At 43.1% G+C, this 23,211-nt stretch overlaps 1 protein-coding gene across 9 annotated transcripts in view; it reads left to right on the plus strand.

The window, feature by feature from the left end:
* The window catches only part of LNX1 (ligand of numb-protein X 1), a 71,717-nt gene that overhangs the window by 12,838 nt on the left and 35,668 nt on the right, over nucleotides 1-23,211 (plus strand). The window contains exon 1 of one of the 9 annotated variants that reach the window (XM_032444073.1): nucleotides 2,378-2,903. The exons of 6 other annotated variants lie outside the window; for them this stretch is intronic. In XM_032444073.1, coding sequence (XP_032299964.1) covers nucleotides 2,812-2,903 — 92 coding nt within the window. In that variant the 5' untranslated portion in view covers nucleotides 2,378-2,811. Of the gene's footprint in view, nucleotides 1-2,377; nucleotides 2,904-23,211 lie in introns of those variants that run through there. 2 more of the 9 variants (XM_015862271.2, XM_015862272.2) reach the window with 2 other exon arrangements.

The following is a 23,211-nucleotide window of genomic DNA, read 5'->3' on the forward strand; positions in this document are numbered from 1 at the left end:
TGGCCCTCAGCACTTCCATCTGCCCAGGAACATGCAGATTTCTTCCTCTGCAAACACACACAGCTTCTGTTGGCCAGCGTGCTCCTGGGTGGGCATGGCAGTGCTGATGGTCAGAGCATCTCTTTCCAAACCTGAGCTGTACTGCAGGTTATTGGTGCCAGCAGTATCTCAGAACATACACAGTGTGCTAGGGAACCCCATAGCTGGCAGTGGCACTGTGACCTAACATGCAAATACAACCCCATTCCCTAAGGCACTTGGATTCCTAAGAGGAATTTATTCAAGATTCTTATTGTGGAACTGGCTGATGGTGCAAGAGGTGCTGCCAGCCATGCTCCACAAGGTGAGCTTTTGCTGCTAGAGAGAGAAATTAGCAGGATTATCTGCTGTTTTCTGCCTCTGGTTAGTAATTCTCTGACGTACCACAAATATAGATTTCAGCAGTGATGCAGGTAAAGGGACTGACAGGCTGCTGTGAGCTGCTGTCATAGAGATTATGTTGCTCTACAGATTGCAGCTATAAAATTTTCAGCCCCTAGTGCAAATACCCTTTCCTTTTGCTATATGCAAGGGCTGCTCTGAAAGTAATGCCTTCTATTTTATTAAGTTGGCCCATGACATTAGAGGCAGATGTTGGTGGTATGGCAGTAGAAGCTGAACCTTCCCACCAATATTCCATTGCATTTTGTTGCCATGTGACAGATGGGAGCAGAGGGGCAGTTTGACAAAGTGGCATCTGTTCTGGAAATGTGTATGGAGAAAAAGTGTGCCACTGAATTCCTCCGTGAGGGAAAAATTGCACCCATGGACATTTCATCAACACTTGCTGAATGTTATAGAGACCAAACAGTGCATGTGAGCACAGTGAGTAGGTGGGTGGTGTGTTTCAGCAATGACACTACCATAGCAGCTGAGAAGCAACAAATCTGCAGATTTTTACCAGTGACTTGCAGGTTTTTCTTCATCACAGATGAAAATTCATAGCTAATCATGGTGACCATGTTGAAAAATAGTGTTTTCTAGCTGAGAACTTCCTCTATCAAACTGTATTATTGCGCTCTTTGAGTCTATTGTAGTTCCTCACTTGACCTGAATCCAGTAAGACTAAGAGAAGCTGGTCAGTGACACATGCCCACAGCCTTTCTGCAGCTCCTCCCCCACGCCAGGCTTTCCCAGCCAACTCTCAGCTTCAAAAGCCCATGGAGGGACTGGAGAGGAAGAGCAGTGGTCTCCCTGCCTTCCACATCCTAGTGTGCATCCCAGAACAATACAAGGTCATGCTACACAAGCTGTGGCTTCTTTGCTGCCACTAATGACTGTATTTTCCATTTGCTTCCTTATGGAATGGTTAAATTTTCTTAAGGCCAGAGAGCAGAGGTATTTAAAAGATAGAGAGTACTTTTGCTGTTGGGTGTTTCAGTAAAACCCATGGGTTTTTACAGTGTAAGCCAATTGAAGCCTCCCTAGGGGCATGCCCTCAATGGCTTTCCCACCCATGAGAAGATTTAAGAGGAAACTGTGTGACCCATAAAGGAGACTTTTGAAACGTTGTGTTTGCAGAGCTTATGTGGTACATTTATTGTTTTCCACATGCAGCTTTTGTTAATAATCACTGAAGGCATTTCATGACTCTGCAGAGATGCAGAACCCACCCTTGCCACCCCACTCCCAACTCATCACGGTGCCAGAGAGAAAGGCACCATGCTCTTCAGCCACAGCTCCAGCATGCCCAGGCAGATGGATGCTGTTCTCTTTAACACTGATGAATCAGTAGAAAAGACATCTCATTTTGTTGATTTTGATAATAACATAAATAACAATAACAGTGATAATACTCACACAATCTGGTTCCTGTGAACAGAATGACTCAGGTGCTAGTGAAAAAATCTCGACTAAACATGCTCTATGTTCCCAGGGAATAAATCAGGCTCTATGAGAGTCACCAGGGCAGTCGTCAGCCCTTGTGTTTCTTGTACAAATCGGTCTCGGACCAATCTGAGCTTGCCCTGCTCGGAGATGGGGTCACTGATGGGACAAGGTGAGCTTGTTGTGTTTTATGCTTTGTAATTGAAAAGAGAACTTGATTTTTTTAAAACACCGGTTAGCACAGAGTCTACCTATACAGCCTTATTTAAAACGTTTGCTCTTTGATTCCTTGGAAGAAAAAAAAAGGGAGGGAGAGAGAGAGAAAGAGAAGAGAAATGTCCTTGGTTTACTACATGATTTATGTTTGCACAGAGACATCCGACTGGATTTTGGGAATTCAGACAGCGATGCAGACAGGCAGCAGTTGGCTGCAATCCTTTGCAGTGTTTTACTTTAAAAAGGTGTGGTCTTCTGCTGTCGCCTGCTTCCCAACTCCACGGGGGGCACGTTCCCCCCTTGTCAGATGGCTACACCCTTCCGTGATGCAGCTCGCTCGTAACCCATCTGCTGGTGGGCAGTGATGTAAACCTACCAGCTGCCTGCGAAGAACCACTCTGAATCGTGCAGGAGGCAGGTTTCTTCCCTGAGCATCGCTCTGCTCTGCAGCATAAGTCACTGTCTCGCCAAGCACGCTGTGCTGTCCCTAAACCCTCACAACTCCCCGTCTGAGAGTCAGATCAAGTAATCCTCTTACAGGTCAATGATTTTGCAGTGTAGCCTCGTTTATGGGATTTAAGCTCAATTCGTAATGTGCTACCGTTGCGTTGAAATGGGAAGGCTGGCTTAGAAGGGGCTTGGCCGGCACGAAGCTTCACGTTGGGTGTCCCACCCGCACAGAGCGAGCGGGAAGGAGGAAACCTGGCAGCGGTGCCGTCAGCGCTGGGAATGAAGGCTCTCCTGCTACTGGTCCTCCCCTGGTTAAGTCCTGCAAACTACATAGACAATGTGGGCAACCTGCACCTCCTGTACTCCGAGCTGTGAGTACGCGTGGTCCTCGTGTTCTGTCTGTCTGTCTCACCATAGTGGTGGGGAGGTTCTGGCCATGAGTGTTGTGGAGTCTGTCTGTCTGTCTGTCTGTGCCTGAGTGTTTGCATGAAGAAAATCAAGCAACATCTTGCCTGAAAGAAGGCTGCAAACCGGCTGCTTTGCATCTCACAGGCTAATAATAGCAATACGTCCCCGCTGCTTTCTGCTCCCTGAGCATGGAAGCAGCCAGGGCGTACAGAGGTTTTTTCCTTATTGACTTGCTCTGTTGTGCCAGCCTTTCCAGTGGTTGTTGGGTTTGGTTGTTTTTCCATTTCTAAATTTCAGACTCTTCTGTACATGCGATGTATAGCTTTGCTTGGGAACTGGGCGCAGAGGAGGACATCGTGATTGGCACCCTGGTAGAGCGCTCGCCATGTGTACAGGCATAATGCTCTGTGTGTAAATCTGCATGCCTGGAGCAAAATGCTGAGAAGCCTTTCACCAGAAATAATTCACTTGAGACAGGAAAGAAATTTCCAGTATTTGGTTTTTTGCCCACAGCAGAATGTTATTTTCTCTAGAATGCAAATTTAAATGTTGTTATCCGTGCATACATCTTCATGCCTTAAAAAGGAATCCCAGGCAACCCCATAGCTAATCTTTCCAACCCATAAGGCAAATACTACGTGGTATCATCTGTAAATGATGCTAGTTTGATTGTGCTTGAATGCTTTTTCATTGGTTAATAGGGCCTTTAAGAGTAAAAATAGGTATGTGCTTCAGTATGTTGATGTTTCGTTTGTGATTTAGCAAATTATATATTCTAGAGATGATGAGTGAAATGGCTAATTCTGCTTAAAAATCAGAAATGCCTGTATTGTGCCTGCAGTGGAAATGATTCATTAACAGTTATGATTAGTACCAACGAGACAAATTTCCGAATATTTTGGTCTCTGCTGTCACACAAAAATAGCAATGTTTTTCTGAAGCAGAAAGTCCCCACTTGAAATGCTTGTCTCATATGCACTGTACCTATTAATAATTTATTCATTCTTTGTACAACTGCTCAGGATTTCTGTATGCCTTGAGTGCTTTTAAATGTTCGACAGACTTGGTTCTGAGGGTTGCAGCTATGCCCTCATTTCAATTAATTGGCATTTTGTTAGAAATATTAATTAAAAAAAATAAAAGAAACCAATGAAGCTAAGCAGGCTACAGGGGCAATCAAGCTCAAAACAGAGCAGATGAACATTCATAATGGAAACAATGGCATCTGGGATGTCTAGTTTCCAGGAAAACAAACTGATGAGATTAATCAGAGCACAGGCGCTCACAGCATCCTTGCTTTTCTTGGGGAATTCAGGTTCACTGCCTCTCCCAGGACAAAGGGCTGTGATGCACAGTAGCTGTACAGCGCTTGTTTATTTAGCCTTCTAACCCACAGGGGTGCTGGGCTCGTGGATGTAGGCAGTCAGTCTTAATGGAGCAAGTGTGGGCTTGGACATGCATCTTGGGGTGTCAGCAATGGGAAGTGGCACATCCTCTGAGCAGTACCCAGCCTTGGATTTGCCCCATGCCCAGGGCTGTGCTTGCTGCAATGTTGCTGGGGCTGACATAGCCCAAAAGGGTGCTGGGTGCTTTGAGCTCCTTTTGGTAATTTCCCCTTTTCCACATGGACCCAGTGTCTGGATGCTGCCCAAGGCACTGATATACTATTCTGTGGGGCAGGCACAGGGTCCTTATGAATAGCAGTGTAATAACACGACACAGACCCATTTAATCAGTATGTATAGATGTTATGATCTAAAGGCTGTTGCTTTGGATGATCAGGCAGTTGCATGCAGGATGCATTCCATGCAAAGTTTTATGAGTGGTACAGTGTGGGCACCGGTGCCCAGGACAGCCTGGTGCTTGCAGGATGCTGCTTTGCTGCCCCAGTCCTTTTAATATGCCCTCAGTCCCATAGGGGCAGCTCTGTAAATCCTTCCTCACAGGCAGTCAGAAGCCACAGCCATGTATGTGTAGCCTATCTAACAGCTTTCCACATGTCTCAAAACCAGACCATAGTAAGCAGAAAGCCTTTTTTTCATTATCCCGCTCTCTTTGGTTTCTGGCCAGTACAAATACTGGCCTTGGTCAAGACTCATTACTTGGCTGGCTAGCAGCCATCAGAGATACCAGCCAGGGGAGATGGCGGCAGAGCTGTGAGAGGAGATGGGGAAGGTGAGGACATGGCTATTGTCACCGACATCTATGTGAGAGGCAGAGTAAAGTTGCTGAGATTTGCACTACCCCCCATTCATGCAGCCCTCTTCTACCTAGTTCTAACAAAGGGTAGGTTATTTGTGTTTTGCTGCCGGGGTTTACTTTGGTTTGAGGGCATTTTTCTTCCCAAAGTGCAGAATGAGTGGTTTGGGGGATAGGGACTACAATATAGCCCACAGCCTGTCTGGAAACGAAGACTTTGGAATATATTCAAGAAACAGAAGGCAGTTTGGGGAGAGTTGAGTAGGAGAAATGAAGCTGGGAAAAATCTGTGTCAGACCTTTGCTTTTTTCTACAACAGTGGGAAAGAGAGGAGACTGCATGTGTTGCAGTGGCACTTTGTATGACAGGTGTGGAGTGCTGCTAATTTTAGCTTTCTCTGTTACATGTATGCTTATCTTCTGACACTCTTGCAAGCACTAAAATCCCTTCCTTGGCCATTGCCTTCTATACCTCCCTTGTGCCTATGATGTATCCAAGCACAGATGATGTTCTGGTCCTTCTTGCTCTTTGCCAAGTGGTTATCAGCAGCTTTGGGTGAGCCAGTGTGCTCCTGCCAAAGGGGAAACCCATGGCAACATCTGGCAGAAAGTCAGGAGAAACTTGTTTGTTTTCTTCTCCCACTGAAGCATCCAGTCTGGGGTGGAATGCAGCCACACCAGCTCTTTGCATCCTTGGGGCCTGCAAGGTCCTCCAGATCCACTGTACAGCTCAGAGTCCACACATCTCATTTATGTCCCTGTCAAGGAGCCACAGGAGACACCTGGTCTTCTTTCTTATCTTCAGAAAGCAAATACTTGTCCAGGAATTCTTTGGAATTGGGATGCGTTGCTCCTCCAATTTAAAAGCAGTATATGAGGATGAAGAGGCAGCTGCAGGAGGTTCTTCTGCAGGTGAGGACCTGGTAGCACCACTCATATCAAGGGGCATCATCCTCTATTTTTACCCTTGTGACTTCAAAGCAGGACCTGTGCAGGAGGCTATTCCTCAATAGTAGGATCTTCTAAACTTTGACCTCAACAGCTCACTTAGAAATAAAATGGAGGGAGAGGAGGATGTGAGAGCAAATAGTGAGTAACTTCACCTTCTCCCTGAGGACACACGGGGAGCATGTTGTGGTGCCCAGCCTAATCCCCTCAGGCACGTGGCCCTGCTGACTGAGGTCCACTGGGCAGCATGCATGCTCAGCACCAGTCCTGTGCCAGGGAGCCCTGGCAGCTGCGCTGGCCTTCCTCCAGGGATTAAACAGCCCTGGCTTGAGGCAGGCATGTTAATCCACCACTGAGTGTACCCCACTAATTTAAATCAAGGCTTCTATTTTAAATCTATTGTTTGTTAGAGCAAAGGGCACACCTGAACTGCTAGTCCTGCAAGCAAAGAATTCCTCCTTTGTGTCTTGCTACTCTGTGGTTTTATGTGCAGCAGCCAAAGGAATCCCACCAAATTAATGTGATCAAGTTTCCCCATATAACTTTTATACGATAACGGCTCTCTTAGATTTCAAAACAGCACATCAGCTGGAATAGCCAGTAAAAATGAGTTGTTCTGTTTGTTCAGTTTAAGAAGGAGAGACACAAGCACCAGCTGTTTTCTGGTGTCCTTGGGCATGTTTGGCTTTTGGTAAGCACAATTTAGTTCAAGCTATTAGATGAAGGAGGAATTTTGTACAAAAAGACAAGAGCGGAAAATTATAGTATCTTTTAGAGGGTTGTTTTCAATTCAGCTAATCCCCTCAAGGATCCTCAGGTTTGATGTCAGAGCAGCTCTTCATTTACAGAAATGGCCAGAGCAGTGTATAAGGGCTGACTTTAGAAAATCCTCCTGCACATGGCAGCTCTACAAAGTTTGATGAGGAGCAGTGGGTCTGGCTTCTAGCCTGTGCTGGGAAGTGAAGGAGAGCAGGGCATTCTGGCTGGCTGGGCAGTGTGTGACGTGCGAGATATCTGGGGCAAAATTGGAAAGCCTGGAGCGCTTGTGTGTTAGTCCACTGCAGAAGTCACGTGCTGACCTCCTTACTCGATGCAAAACTGTGTGTATAGAAATCTGTGTCAGAGTTAAGCTGTGAGGTTAATTAAAACTGAAAGTGTTGGTATGGAAGACTTAAAATGAGTGGAAAGATTCTTGAATGAAAATACAAATGAAATGTCTGGAATATCTGCATTAAACAGGCAGAACAAAGCACACATGGATGAAACGTGAAGAATCCTTTCCAGTGTAGTAGATCTGGGTGCCTCTGAGGAAAAGCTGAACTAAGATGAATTAAAGCAGAAAGATGCGCAGTTATGGAGGTCTGCCCGTCACCTTCCTTTCAGTGTTGCAACCTCACAGAGGAAGCTGGATGGAGGCATAACAACATTGGACATCTTGACCAGCCCCCTCAGTTTCCACCTCTGATACAGTCTTTGGGAAGGCTCTTAACCCTGATGTTACTTTTCATTGATGCATTTAGCTCCCCTTGAGCCCCAGCATGTAGCACAGTGCAGGTGAGCAGCAGGCACCAAGCTTTCTCAGCCCCCCTTTTCCCTTCTCCTCTGTCTCTCTGCAAGGATAGCAGATCCACCCATTGTACTGATGACCTTCAAAGGGGTAAGCAGTGGCAAAGGTTTAAGGAGTGAGTTGCAAACTATCATGCATTTTGACTTTGACTATAATTGCCAGACAGTCAGGGGAGTTCTTAAAAATATGGAAGGAACTGTGTCCAGACTCATGGTGTTGAGGTATCCAGTATGAATTTGTCCGACTACATCAGGTGCTGCATCCTTATGAGTTTGATACAGACTGCAGTGCTGGCCTAGGGGATGCACTGCCCGTGACCACCTGAGTTCAGCCTTTGACCAAGGACTGACTGCCCTCTGTGAAACATGTGGCAAGGTGGGGTCTGGGTCTCTCCCCCACCTCCTTCCTGTTTCACCTTTCTCCCTTTCCCCACAAGTTTTATATCCTGAGTCACAGAGGGCTGTCCATCCATGGCACGAGTAATACTTCTGGTTGGCAATGTCTTCCTCAGTGCTGGAATCCTAGGTGCAAGGAACAAATTTGACTGAAACAGCTCCAGAGAACATAACTCCTTTGAGAGCTTTAAGAATTTGTTGTCCCTGCCTGGGAATTTTATGTAAAATGAAAGTCAGTGTTCCAGCCACGCTTTGAGAAAGATCTCGCTTTATTCCTTACACACAGTTGTGAAGTCTGCCTTTATTCTATTTGTAATTGCCTATACACATGAGATCAGAGCTGCTGGCACATTTTCTTATGGCTGGAGCCTTCTCAAAACTTTGGGAAAGCCCAATGCTGGCCAGTCTCAACCCCAACAAATGAATTCCATTGCCAAAAATAAAACCCATACCAGCCGATACAGTGAAACCATGCCAAGCTGAAAAGGCAGTACACTAATTATGGTTGGCAGTAAGGTTTCTTTTTTGTGAATGAGTTATGCCTCAGTTATGTCTGAACCTTGTGTAGGCTGCTTAAAAAAGGTGTACTTATGCTTTTTCCCTATGTAATGAGGGAACAAATGGAACAATCCTTCTCCTCCTCAGAGGCTGGTTCGCAATAGGCTTCCCACTTTGGGATGGGGACCAGAACGGGAAAAGCTCTGGGGGAGGAAGGAATGGGGTGGAGGAAGATGCAAGAGGTTGGTGGTTGCACACAAGCAGCAAATACTCATTTCTTGTCTGTCATTAAGCTACTCTGGTCGTATGCTGCAAGTTTGGCCGACCTCCGTATCTCTCTGACAATTAACCTAGTTTAGCACTGGCACTGGCAGCATGACAAGGATATTTTTCCTTAAGCTATTTCTCTGACAAATCTGGCAGAACTGGGCTGCTGTGTAACATGAGGATAAATTCTGCTTTTGCAGAGCTCGTGTCCACTGAATTCTGGTTCTGAGAACAGCTACAGCACAGTAGGGAAGCAGACTTGGAGGTCTGAGAGTTATCTTCATTTTGTTTTGTTTTGTTCTTAATGCTCTGGACAGTTGGGTGGAATCTGCCTTCAAGGTTTCTGACTAGAGAAGCACTTTGGGACCTTGTCTATGAGCAGAGCCATTGTTTAGGATCTGGAACTGATTTCCTGCATCTTGGCATGTGATTACATGTCCAAAGATACCCCCTGAGCCATGTAGTGGCTGACTGGACAAGGATGCCAACAGCATGGGGCACGTAGGCAGAGATACTGGCAGTGCTGGGCTAGCAGTGCAGACTGTGGGTGTCAGCATGGATGGCTGCTTGGGGCTTCATATTTCACAAGGAGGGCCTAGCCTGGCTCCTCAACGTTGGACTGGTACCTCAGGGGAGGTATCTGTTAGTAAATGACATTTCATATCATTACTAAAACCCTGCTGTCACTGAAGGATTCCTGGCTTGGAGCTGGATCCTCTTTGGGGATTAAGAACTTGAATTTGTTTTTACATCACCCTTAGGCCTTGGCAAAGCTGCAGTTGATGAAGACTGAATTTATACAGTGAATCCTTGGTCTGTCTCTAGAATGTGTTTTATGTATTCATATAATTTATTAATTGACAGCAGATTCTGAATATAGATTGAGGCAAGTTCAGGAGCAGCATAGTGAAATGGCTGGAGACTTTTAACAGACGCCGTGAAACTTTTACACACACAAAAAAAATGAACTGTGAATTGTCTGTAAGTGCTACATATTCTACAATATATCCTCCTGATATGAGATAAAAGTGCTTGACTGTAACAGTGAGCAAGTCAAGCTGGTTTTCCAGACAGTTTCTCTCTTCTTTCCTTGGACTTGGCAGCACTATCGAACATTATTGATAAAGTCTTGCATTTCTCACCACAGTAGACAGATGATCAGATTTGTAAGGATCGCGTACAGCACTGACCCTATCTCCCTGCTATTCATTCTCTCTCTTTTCTGTCAAGATCTTGGACACCTGGGTGAGGAGGAAATAATCACTATTGATTCCTCTGCCCTTGAGGAGTTGCCTCGCTTTGTGGCATGGCTCGTGGCACATGGCACAAAGACAGGTGGGCTAAGACAAGAACTCTGCAGTTGCTAGAGCTGTGCTGGTTTTCTTAATTGCTCTCCCACTAACTCATTGCTTACTACTTACCTGGATAATGTAAAATACATCAATTAAAATGTCTTTAGCGGTATAAATTTCAGCTATAAAATTGGATCATCAATGCATTTCTGTAAGATTTGCTTTTCTTTTTTACTGCATTGAAGTCACTCTGGCAGGAAGCAAATGTTTTAGGCCAGCAAGTCATTTTATGTGCACGTACTGAGAAACTTACACCTCTCCATATATTGCGCATTGCAGTCCTATCATTCACTAGACAGTGTGTAATATATTCTTAATGTGGAATCTCAATAATTCAGCAGCCTCTTAAATAGAGGAAGAGGGGAGTCTGACCTGCTTTAAGGATCGTGATTTCCTGTCTCCTCTGCAGACCTTAGAGAACTGATAAGATTAGGAGATTGATGGCTTCGTTGTGTGTAGAGTTTTAGAACAGACAGTACTAATTTTGAAAGCGTAATTCAGGATATTTTTTTTTCTCCTCCCATTTGTGATAAGCATTGCTATTGTATATTATTCATAACATTCAGTTTGTACTGGTAAACCCCACTGTCTTTTACCTTCCTGCCCATGTAAAATTATTAGTGGAATGGTTTCAAAGGAGTGTCTACAGAGCCTCTTTCACTTGTGGATTTTATAACAATACAAAAGGCCAAAAAATATCCCATGTGGAACAGACTTTTATGGAGAGGAGATGGGTGTGATTAACCAAATCTGTCCTGGAAGGCACTAGAAGTGAAGTATGCTGTGCTGCTGCTACTATATGAGAATGTGTAGGTTGATATGGATGAGCAAGGTTGATTTACTTGATGTGTAGGAGCATCTCCTGCCAAGAGGCTGAGTTACAGCCAGAGAAAAAAAAATAGAAAGTGCTTTATATGAAAATCACATGTTGCAATACAATCCTTAGCCTAACAGGTTTTGCAGTGGGAGCAGGAATCTCAGTAGGCAGTAATGACTTACCTGCACCAGATCCTGAAGGATCCTTCCCACTGGTTCTGGGCTGAGTGTTTGATACATTGCTCCCAGTTTGTCTTTACAGCAGGAAAGTGGTACTGCTAGAGAAAGATTAAATTCTGACCCACAGTGTGTATGTTCTGGTATGTTTTATTTTCACCCTTGGCACCGCTGGGTTTGCTTTTGATACTGGGATCTGTTGTGAGGATGTGCATGACGGAAAGCACCTGTTGCTGCTATGTTGCCCCAATCCAGACAGTAATTGAAATATTTATACTGGTAGAGTTAGCTGAACCAAGGTAGAAATAAAGAGATCCTGCCCCTTGTGGGCAGAACTACTGCAAACCATGCTGTCCAGTGTCCCCTGAGCCTTAGTGCAGGACTGGCAGGGCACTGCACATCCTGCACAGCCCTCAGTGCCAGGGATGTGCTGTGCTCTCAATGTTTGCTTTCCAGCTGCTTTATGTTGTTGTGAGTCAAAGGTTTGGCCATACAAATATGCTTTCCTTGGAGTCACGTCTGTGAACTTTTCTTGGTGCTCATTTTTATAACTCCTGCATTTAAATTTTAGCAAATCTTGATGACTATTAGTGGGCTGCATGTGCACTGTTTCTAGCAAGCATGCTGCTTCCAGTTTCTTCCCTCAGAGAGGACTGAATTCCAGCACATTCCTGTTCTGTCCTTCCAAGGCATGAGTGTAATGAAGTTGGACAGTAATGGTTACAGCATTTCAGTTTTTCTGCTCTGTCCCAGTGGTCTGAGCATCCGTAGGTTTGAAGACACAGTTATGGTCTTCAAGTTCATAATAAATCAGAAGAGAACAGATCAAAACAGTACAGAGCATTTAATAAGATGTATAATGTACATACAAACTTGGATTTAATATGTTGTGCGGACAAAGCAAATATAAACACAGAGTCTTGCAGACCTACCTATATTATGGTCTGGGCTTGAATAACAGTAACGTGACCCAGGAGAACAGAAGGAATTTATAATGGGAGGCCAAGACCAAGTAACCCTCTTCTAGAGCTGATGAGCTGTAATCCACACCAGAGATTTCCAAAATGCATTTGTTCCCCTTCCACCTATCTCCCACCAGAATCAGCTTATCTTCCTTCTTCCTCTCCTTCCCTTTCTTCAGCAGATGCTTAGTTACATCCCTCGTACTTCTGCTGAGTAGTGCAGAGAGGTTAATAGCCACATTCTTAGAAAGAAAATGCATTTCACAGACTTGTGATACTCTACTTGCTTTTTGTTAAGGTCTGCTAATTATTGTCCAGATCTTCCTGTGCTTCGTGTCCCATTTTTTGGTTCCTAGCAAATAGAAGTTGACAACCAAAGCAAAAAATACTATAGTGAATTTGTGCCTTGTGGTGCTTCACAACAGCAAGAGAACTCACAACTGACAGCATGAGGGGTTTTTGTCTGTGATGAGAGCTTGATCTGCTTGCATGTTAGGTAAAAATAACAGTTTGCTCTTAAATAGGTACTTATCTCTTTGCATTGTTGCATAAGCTCTCTTGACACTACCTGTCAAGCGTGAATTGACTGCTTCTGCCCTATATATGTTTTGAGAGAAGACTTAATTTTGAAACTCCTTATTCATGAGCGTCTCTTTTCATCCCCTTGACACGAATTGTAATGCTCGTCAGCCTCCATCATGATGAGTGCCACACTGTGTTTTGGTTTCTTTAACTGTTTTCCGCCTTGCTGCTCCTGTCTGTCCTAAATCTTCATCTTTCCTTGGCTGTCTCTAAAGTTTTGTTTTCTTTACACCTCCATCCTTGGCTCTCCCACAACTTTGCAGTGAACTGCTTGGTACAGCAGTGAGCAGGGATCAAGGTCAGAGGGAAATGTGGCTTCAAAACACTATCCGAGGTGACAGTAGCATGTTTCTCCTGCTTGGAGGAGGGAAGAGGAGCAGGCACTATGAGCAAGCAGTTGTACTGCTTAAAACTGTAAGACTGTCTTGGACACGGGCTCCCCTGTAACCACTGTGATAAATACACAGACACAAGATCAAATAAGGGGGCTTTGCTGGTCCTGGATTTAACCATGGCGGCTGAATGGAGACAACCCATCCATAACCTCAAAGTCGCTTGAACTTGGTAAGCTCAGGGTTTCAGTCCATGGAGAGATACTTCTGCTTGAGTTGCCCCAGCCCTGACCTTGTAGCAGTTGTGAGGCCCCATCTATTCCTTTCTGTCATTTTCAAGCTTCCAGTGCCTGTGAAAAAGCTGTTCCTTAGAATTTGTTGTCTTGTTCAAGGAGAGAGAGGAGGAAAGAGAGAAAGAAATGGGCCAACTTGATCTGCCAAGGACCTGTGTGGCCAACTACAACAGTGCTCAGCATGCTGAGCCATGTGTCTTCTGTCTCCTTGCACTATTTCAGTGCTGCAAAACTCTGTGCTAATTATGCTTCTTATTTTGAATTTATGGATTAAATTATGAGTACATTGTGGATTCAAGCCATGGAGCTTAATTTCAGCGAAACATGTGGAGGTGAAGACAAAAAAAAAACAACAAAGGAATATTTATGGATTGGCCAGGTTAGATTGGACTTGTTTTTTGTATTAACTTCACTTCAGCAGATGTGATGAACTTATTTACCTGTCAGAGTAAATATAGGTTAATCTGGGCCATCAAATATCGCTGCTACAGAGCTGCCATCTAATTAAAATCCTGTAGAGCTGACATTTAATTAAAATCTTACCTACTTATCTTCCCATTTACTTACAAGAATTGCAGCCTTTCCTACAAAACCCACCACAAACCATGAAAATAAAGTAATACAAGGAAAATAGGGATTGTAAAAAAGTCCAATTCCTCTTACCTAGCTGAATTGTTTGGTTTAAGGATGTCTCTTGCTGTTACACTATTTACTACTGCAGCACTCTGATAGAGGAAGTTATAGAAGATGGAAGGATTTTAGATTAATTCCTTACAGATATTATTCCTCTGGCTTCATCAAATGACTCTGGATTTTCATTGTAATGAACCATGAAGAATGAGGACTTGTGTACATGGGCAAACATCTAGATTTGATGTGCGTAGGGAGAGATACATTAGCAGAGATCCAACTAATATTTTGGGGGGGAGAGGGGAAGGAATTTCTAACCACGCTGATTCACTTCATACTGTTTTTAGCAAAACAGCAATCTTAATAAAACAGAACATCCCTTGAGAATTTGTGGGTGAATGGGTTGAAACAATTGCCTTGCAATCTCTGTGACAAAAACCTCCTCAAAAAAAATCACTCTGTGTGGGAGCTTCGTCAAACCTCAGACTCCGCTTTTCTGTCCCTTACAATAGTGGCAGATGCATGAGAACAGATCTTACAAAATTATGACTTTTCTCCTGTTTTTTGTTGCTGCTGTTGAAATTTATTTTCCAAGATTGTCAGACAGAAACTCTGTGACTTTAGCAGCAACCAGAAGGTCCCAGCTAAAGGGGATGTTTTCAGGAGACCAGCAGGATTTATGATAATATAGAGACCTGTATGACTGCTCTGTGGTCAGTCCGCAGTTAAAGGTCAAGAGTGAGGAAAGTCTCTCTGTTTTACAGTCATCTATGTCGTCAGAGAAGTTTAGAGGCGAAGGAACTTTAACAAAATGCTTCTGAAGGAGTGGAAATACGTAGCTAAATGCTAGGGATGGATCCTCTCCCCACTCCTCTGGCTGACCGTAGAGATGAGGTGAAGTCCAAGTTCTTCTGCCATCCTTGTTCTCCTTGATGTCCCAGGCAAAGGGATGAATTCTTCTGCTTATCACAGGAAAATTGAGATCTTATGGTTTTGCTCTTTCTCATTCTAAAAGTTTTTGTGCGTTTTTTTTCCCCTTTATCGTTCTGGCAGTGCTGGAGAATGGGATTTGTCTGGCACTGTATCAGACTGTCATGTCTCCAAACTGCCATAATGAAAAGAGCGGAAGAAAGAATAACAGCAATTCCTGGAGGGAGCACTCTGCTAAGGAGGCTGAGGAGAGGGGAGGGTGACAGCCACAGGCACTTCCTGGCAGGGGAACCATAGGCAACATGCTGTTCTTATTGGAAATGCCAGAGAAGTAGAAGAAAGTACTGAGGGAGTTGCTCTCAGTGGACAGCACCATAGGTGTCTCCAAAACAGCTCTTCACACCATCATCTTCTCTTGTCAGTGTTGCTCAGGAAGCATGGATCTGACTAACTCTACAAATAATGAACACCGCTTTAAAAACAGGGTTATAAATCAGAAGATCGCTTAGGATCAGGTTTCCATTTTTCTCTATTGAGTGCAAGCACAAGCGTGACTGTAGAAAGACACACCTTCATAGCGCAAAGGTGACCTCAAGGACGTTTTGAAATCCTGCTCCTGTATGCACATGTAGTGGGTTACACTGTCTTATTTCAAGCAGATTTTACCTCCTTGCTGGTCTGGAACCTCCACTAGACACAGCTGGTCAAGTGAATCACCTTTCACAGCCTTGGGTGCATTTATTAAGGATGCTTGCCAAGAGCATCTGCCTACTGAATTGGGGGACCATTTTTTTCCCCTTCCAGTTTATCACAACAGTGTTGTTTAAGGTATAGTTTAAATACGTTGATTAACAGAAAACAAGTTATCAGAGTTAAGGGGAAAAGGATCTGTTTTTCCTGTAGTGGCAAAAGGATATCTTGTTTCATTTCCTTGTGTTATTTATGAATGTGTGTTCCTCAATATAACACATTCTTTGTGGACTAAAGAAAGGGCAGGTATGTTTGCAGACTTGAAAACAAGCCATAACCGTGATATTACCATGACTATGCTTAACCTCTACCTAGTGTGAAGAAAGGAGCTCTGGGTGCAGAGCCCGAAGTTACAGATGACGTTGGGAAGTGAACCCCTATACCTGGCACTAAGACCTCCCTCAGATCTGGTGCCCAGAAAATGGGGACAGGAAAGATAGGGCAGATGTTCTCCCAAAGAGACGGCTGGAGCACACAGGAAAGTAATGCATAGTGAAGTTCTTAAATTGAAGTTGATCTGTGATAAAATCATCATGCAGTTCTTACCTAGGGAAGCTCCTCTTACTCTGGAAGAGGGATGTCTCTGGGGAGGCTGTTCTGGGATGTGTGTTTTTACATAGAGTGGCTACAGTATTATTCCACAACCACTACAGAAACCATCTATTTCCCTCCTGCAGACAACCCCTAGGCAAAGCAGCACCATCTCTGGAGGCCATGTGGTTAACCTTTGTGGAACAGTTTGTGCTCAGTTTTGGAAGGTTTCCTTAATGCCTGTACTTGTCAAACCCTCCTACTCAAGGCTGTAACATCTTCATTAGCTTTTCAAGACAGAAGAAAATGATTTATTGCGAGGCTGTTGTTTTGTTTACAGTCACTAAATTGTTAGCTATTTCTTAACTTTTTTAACCCTTATAAACACTTAGTGCCAAGTGCTAAGCATCTGGCTTTGCCCTTCCAGCAACTGACCTTGTTTCACAGACGTGTAAGGAAATCTTCAGCCTTCAGAAGGTACAACCAGCTGACAATGGTAAATTGCCAAATACTGATCTGAGGAACAATAAAAAATACTGAATAATAGAATGATGTCTCACTTGCTAGTATAAACATTTAAATGCATTGCTGGTTTTGTTTAGTCTGTCTAGGTAAAAAAGAAAGTGTTATCTTTTATGTCTGTATCTGGGAGGGGCAGATATTTTGGAACCAGACTAAATTTTCTTATTGTAGCTGTAAGGTTATTCTGTGCTATAAAGCTGGTCAGTCTGGCTGGATTAGCCATCTGCATTGACAGGCTGTCAAGGTTATATTTGCATGAAGCGAGTAGAATTTGGTTTATATATGTCTAGATCTGGGTCGCCAACAAGCCCAATGGCACCAGCTGCCATCCATAGGGCACCAACACAGATGTCCAGCTGGAGATCCTGACAGGGAGTGACAGCTTGGGTCACCTTGAACCATGACATGGGTCATATCACTGCTGTGAAAATGAGCAGGCAGTGAGGCACAGTGTGAGCACCCTGCTGGCATTCAGATTGCCAGCTCCCTTCAGAAGCGACAGGGTCACCTCAGTTTGAAGAAGACAGACTGTAATTCTCCCCTTTAAGAGCCAATAACAAGCCAACATCATTTCCTATGCCACCTTGGCTTTCCTTCAGGAGGCCATCATCAGAGCTAACAAGACCCAAGCCTACTTAAACTGTGACGTTAATGAAATCGCAGCCTGCACTGGAACAGCCTCAGGCTCAGAGGCTGGCTGAGTCACTGAGAATGCCATAACCTGTCACAGAGTATTCACAGCTCAGATTCATTTCAAGTCTTTCACATGGCAGCCTGGACCCATTTTGAAGGAATACCAAGGTCAAGTAGGTAGTGCCCTCTTCTAGGACAGTAGGAGCAATACTGCAGGTCCTATGCAACCTGAAGGACTATGACTGCAGCTCGTGCCCTGCATTTGATTCTACAAACCTGCTTCCCAGGACTGTCTGTGAGGTTCTAATTGCCCCAGTGCATGCATGAACCTTATATTTTAATTTCCAAAGTGAAAATATTAGGACTTGAATGCTGGACCCATTGCTGCAATGATCATAACAGTGATTGCTGCAGTGGCATAACAGGGAGAATGAAAAAGCAACTTCCTAAAGAATGCTTTTGGATTATTTTTTCTCTGTACTGTATTTTAACAGGATGAGTAGGTAGGTTAATACATTTTGTAATGGGACTGTATGAAATAGCTACATCTTACTATGAATATTTATTGAATTAATTGAAAAATAATAACAAAAAGAGTGAAACCCCTATATTTACTAGTCCATGCATGAGGATAATATGAAGAAACCCATGGAATCTAAAAGCTAATGAATACAAAGGAGCAACATTCTGATCAATTTGGGCTAACAGTAAGATATGGTGCAGAAGTTATTTCTGCTTCTCCTATTTGCCTTTGTCAGGGAAATACATTCTGTGTTGTTGACAGTACAGTACCCACTAATGAAAGTATCTTTTTTATCTGAGGAAGTCCAGGGTTGGATTCCTGCTTCCACCACAGTTTATCCTTTATCTCCATTCATTCACCAGTTGTATCCTGGTGGTCTAAGAAAATAAGACAGAAGGTTTGTAGTTTTGGCTTCAAACTAAGAAGGACTCTTTTGCATGGATGATATCGTCAGTTTCCCCCAAGTTATTGGCTGGACTAACAGAGGACAATGACTTTTCTTACAGTTCTCCCAGCTTCAATCAAGAAAGCCACAGCAGCCTTTGAAGCAGGATTTCCCCTCCCCAGGCACCATTTTTCACTTGGTGATAGGATCACCAAATGCCTCTTGCTCAATCCATCTCTCCAAATCTGTACTTGTAGCATCAGGGCTAAGCTTCAAGTGGAGAACCAGGGATCAAAACTTGTATTTTAGTGCTTAAAACACTCCTGAAAACTGAGGTGTGAGGGCATAACCTCTCTTAGCTTCCCTTGCCAAGCCAGTGCTAATAGTGGTCCCTGAACAACAGGTGTGAAACCACATTGCTGTGTTGTTGAATGGTGATTTTTTTGGTAGCGAGCACAGCACAGCCTGTGCATGTGGAGAGAGAAGGCTGTGTGGATTGGGCTTTTTGGAGATCTAGCTAAAGGAATTAAGGTTTAAAGTATTTCTGATAGTTCTACTAAAAAGTGATGACTTGAGAAAAGTATTTTTTTTTCTTATGTTTTACAGCATCATACAGTGAGTACTTCCTACCGCGTGATCTTTCAGAACTCCGTAAACAACATTCCAGCCATGCTTGTGCTGTGGCTGGATATGGACTTTCTGGAGTCTTTAAATGTTTTTATAGTATGTGTTTATTTTAATGGAAGGGTGAAGTATCTCACTGAAACATCTTGTATTCAACTGGGTGGAACCCGTAAAACCGCCATCAGTGAGGATACTCAATGGGTTTTGAAAGTTTTGTTCAGAAAACTGGCTCATAACCTCCCCCTGGTCCATTTTCCTCAGGCTATGCACACAAGGAGAGGACTGCAGAGGCAGGGTCACTTTTTTACTTAGTCAACAGTGTGGCTTCTGTACTTCTTATGCCCATGTCAAAACTTGTTCAGGCTGAAATCTTGGAAATTAAACTCTGTGATACAGTGGGAAATGTTTTCCCCTCTCTTACAAGGAGCCCATATTTTTTTAGGGTTTTATGTAAGATGCAGTGATTCATGGGTCACATACAGTTCACTTCTTACAGGACTGACATCAGACGTTGAATGTGACAAGATAGGAGAACTGCTTTTTAAAATAAGGAACATCTGTGTTGCCTTAAGAACGCTTCTTACTTATGATGGCAGAGGTGTTTGTTCAGCACTCATATGGGCACCTGAATGGCACCTCTGTGCTTTTTCAGCTTCTGAGAAGGCATGTTATGACCTCGCTTTTCTGACCTTACCCACAAGGAAGCAAATTTCAGAGCACAGTGTTTACCAAGATGTGTCAATGACGTAATTTAGATATCCATGCTGACCCAAAAGGGACCTTATGTGATTTTTGAGTCACTGAGGTCAGAGGCAAGTGCCTCTGTGACAGCTAGACCTGTGGGTGGCCCTTCATGGGTATAAACGCAGTATTCATTATTTACTGGCCACAGCCCTACTGTTCCTTGCAATTTCTAATTCCAGTGAAGAGCATATTAGTAAATCCAAGTCTTGGGCTGACAAAAACCTTGAAATTGAATAATTCTGCAACTAAAATCTTGTGTGCATGTATCACTGCTTTGTAGCTACAGAAGCCTCAAACCTGCTCACTTGCTGAGTTTGTGCCATAGCAGATACTGTAATTCTGTATTATGGTAAATGCAATTATATATCAAGTAATTTAAAAATGAAATGTGTACTAAGTATGTGTAAATACAAATATCTGTCTAGCAGGCTCTTTTATCTATAACTGAAAGAATCAACCTACACTGATAATGTCATTTCCTATTGTCACTCTTGTTAATGAACCAAAATTCCTCATTCCATTGCAAACATATTTTACAGACTGCATCATAAACTTTTTATAGTATAGGTGGGGATAATAGGAGGGGAAGAGAATGCTGAGATACTAAGTTCCGTGAGACTGGTTGTACCTGTTGAATATAATCCAGTGATCAAAACACTGAATAAACTTAAAAAGCATATGAATCAACAGGTTTGGTATATGTTCTTGATATTAATTATATTTATAACCATATAAATGTGTAGAGGATTGAATTGTGTTATGTGTGTTAGTATCTTAATGCCTTAAGAATCTCTTCGTTTTTCTAATTGTCATTTCTGCCACAGATAACTTGATTTTAACAACGTTTAATATTTCTAAAGCTTTTTACAAACAACCTGATTTCCCCGGGTTCCGTTTTTAGTTAAGATTCTAAATAAGGTGAACACTTGGTAATCTTGCTGCATTCTCATTGTATACGGTCTCATTTCCTACTGCAAAAATATGTTATTGCTTTATTAGTAGGAAGCAAAAGCAGTGGTCAAGGTAGCCTGCAGAATATCCACAGTGCTCTTTGTGCCAACTTGGTCAGACTTAAAATCAGATGTGAAGCTGATAGCTGCTGATGACAAGTATCGTGTTACTTTCCAAATACCCAGCTAACATCTGGTGTATGCTATTGCTCCCTCATGTATGCTGTCTGTATATTAAAGGATGGAAAAATATTACTAGACACCTATGTTTTCCATGAAGAAGCCCTCCTGGGTGTATTTCTAGTTCTCATTTTGTCACTTTCTTTTGAGGCAGTGTTGCAGTTTTACCCTCTGAGAGCAGAGAAAGGCTAAAGCTTTTAAAGTGTTTTGCATAGAAAATGATGCAGTTCTGCAAAATGATGATCATGGCCTCAAGTTGAGCCAAGGAAAGTTTAGGTTGGATGTTAGGAAACACTTCTTTACAGAAAGGGTAATTAAGTACTGGAATAGGCTCCCCAGGGAGGTGGTTGAATCGCCATCCCTGGATGTGTTTAAGAGCTGTTTGGATGTGGTGCTCAGGGATAAGATTTAGCAGAGGGTTGTTAGAGTTAGGGTACTGGTTAGGCTGTGGTTGGACTTGATGATCTTCAAGGTCTTTTCCAACCTGGGTAATTCTATGATTCTATGATGGAAGCACCTAATACAATTTTAATCAAGCTTCAGTGTTGCTGTTGTCTAGAGGAGTTTTTGGTACTTTAGGGCTTCCATATATCACTTCAATCAGACTGATGTTGCACTGGAAGCTGTTGAATGCTAATAGCACTGGAAGCCATTGACAACGTTTGCAGGCTCTTACCATCTCAAAAATGCTGTTTCCATGTGTCTTTTTTTCCCTCTTTCATTTTGCTCTGAATATCCTACAAACATACTTGTGGGTTCCTTGCTATAGTGGTACTGAAGCACCTGAGAAAATCTAGCCATATGTGCTGCTACTCTGTTTTTCTTCCTCATGTCAACTAGTGTGAGTGGAGTACATGAGATATGCTTAGTGTTATTAGATTTCTCTTCAGGAACTCTGGTATTTAATTGAGGAAGTTCCACATAAATAAATATTGCTGCTGTTTTGTATCACAAAAGGCCATTCCGGTTGTGTGCTGGTAGCCAGTAACATCCCTGCGACAAAAAAAGTGTTTGTTTATAGCAATCTAGAATCAAATAATAACTAATAGGCTGACTGCACTCTTTTGCTCTGAGTAATTTGTCATTTATGTTGCTTGAGATTTCCTTGTGTTCTACAGGTGTTAGGTGTAAGAGCTGCACTGGGGAAGGTATGCCAGCAGGAAGCAGGCTGCCCGTGCTGTTGGGAGCTCTCAGAGCACTCCTAGCCTGGGCATGGACAGGGAGGAGCAATAGAGGGCAAAGCCACAGGTGAACGTATTATTTTCTGTAAAACAGTGGTAGTGTCAGGCAAGATGCAGGAGCTGTGCTAATCAATAAAAGGAGCCAGCATCTCCAGACTAGATGCTGACATGCCCATCCAAGCTAACCCTACTGTTTTACAGCTTCACTTCCCTACAACTAACACAGCTGCAGTTTAGTGAAAAGGCTTAATACTAGAAGTTGAAATAGCGCTTGAATCTTGAAGAGAAATCAGTACAGCTGTAGCTTCAAAATCATCAGTGACAGAGCAATGGTCTGCAAGAGGTTTCAGGGGAAGGAGAGAATGCAATCTAGACCAAAAATTTGTACATGCTCTCAACAACTGGGATCATTGCACAACAATCCCAGCCATGGTTTTTGCCCACAATTGCAGGCAACTTGTCTTGTTTACCTATTCTGTCCAATTCTCAGTTCCCATGATGGAGGGTAATGGGCGTTTTTACTTATTTCATAATGGAATCTAATGCTGGTTGTTGAAAGGCAACTTCGTGCTTTTTCAAGTTAAGGGGAAAAGAAGCTTAAACATGACCACATGTTACATGACACTTTGGTAGCATGTACATGAAATTCAATCTTTACAATTCATTTAAGAACAAAAATGAGTTCCAAGTTCTTTCAACTGTCCTGAAAGCTTATAGGAAATCTGGAGGCTCATCCCACAGTATAAACAATCAAATTTAAAATGGGGATTTGGTTTCTGTTGCAAAGAGCAGAGTACTTGTTTAATTTGTGTCTAGCTTTGGCTCTCTGTTCTCTTTGTAGCTTTGGGAACTGTGGGGACTCGACTCTCATTTTTTCTTCCATTCTTCAGCAGTGCAGGACACATTAAAGGGACTGTGCCAGAATCTCTGGCCTTCTTTGCTCCTAGTCCTGAGCAACCAAACCACAGGAAGGAAAGTACATAATTGTAGCTGATAACAAACACGGTCAATATAAACAACGCTCAATATGCATATTCCTCATATGCTTAGAAAGCCTTTTATTTTCAATCAATAGGAGCTATAGGTAAGGAACAATTTTTCTGATGGTGCTCCCAGATTCATACAGAATAGATGACATGGAAGAGTAAATACATGGATCTGCCTGCACACGTTCCTTATATAATACACAAATATATTTTATATGACAGTTTCATAGTGCAAGAGTGTTGTGAAAATGACAGCCCTTCCCTGGGGTCAGATCTTTACAGATAGGACACAGCACAACCTTAGGCTTCACTAGT

This window comes from Coturnix japonica, chromosome 4, assembly GCF_001577835.2.
Source record: "Coturnix japonica isolate 7356 chromosome 4, Coturnix japonica 2.1, whole genome shotgun sequence".
In the NCBI taxonomy this organism is placed as follows: domain Eukaryota; kingdom Metazoa; phylum Chordata; class Aves; order Galliformes; family Phasianidae; genus Coturnix; species Coturnix japonica.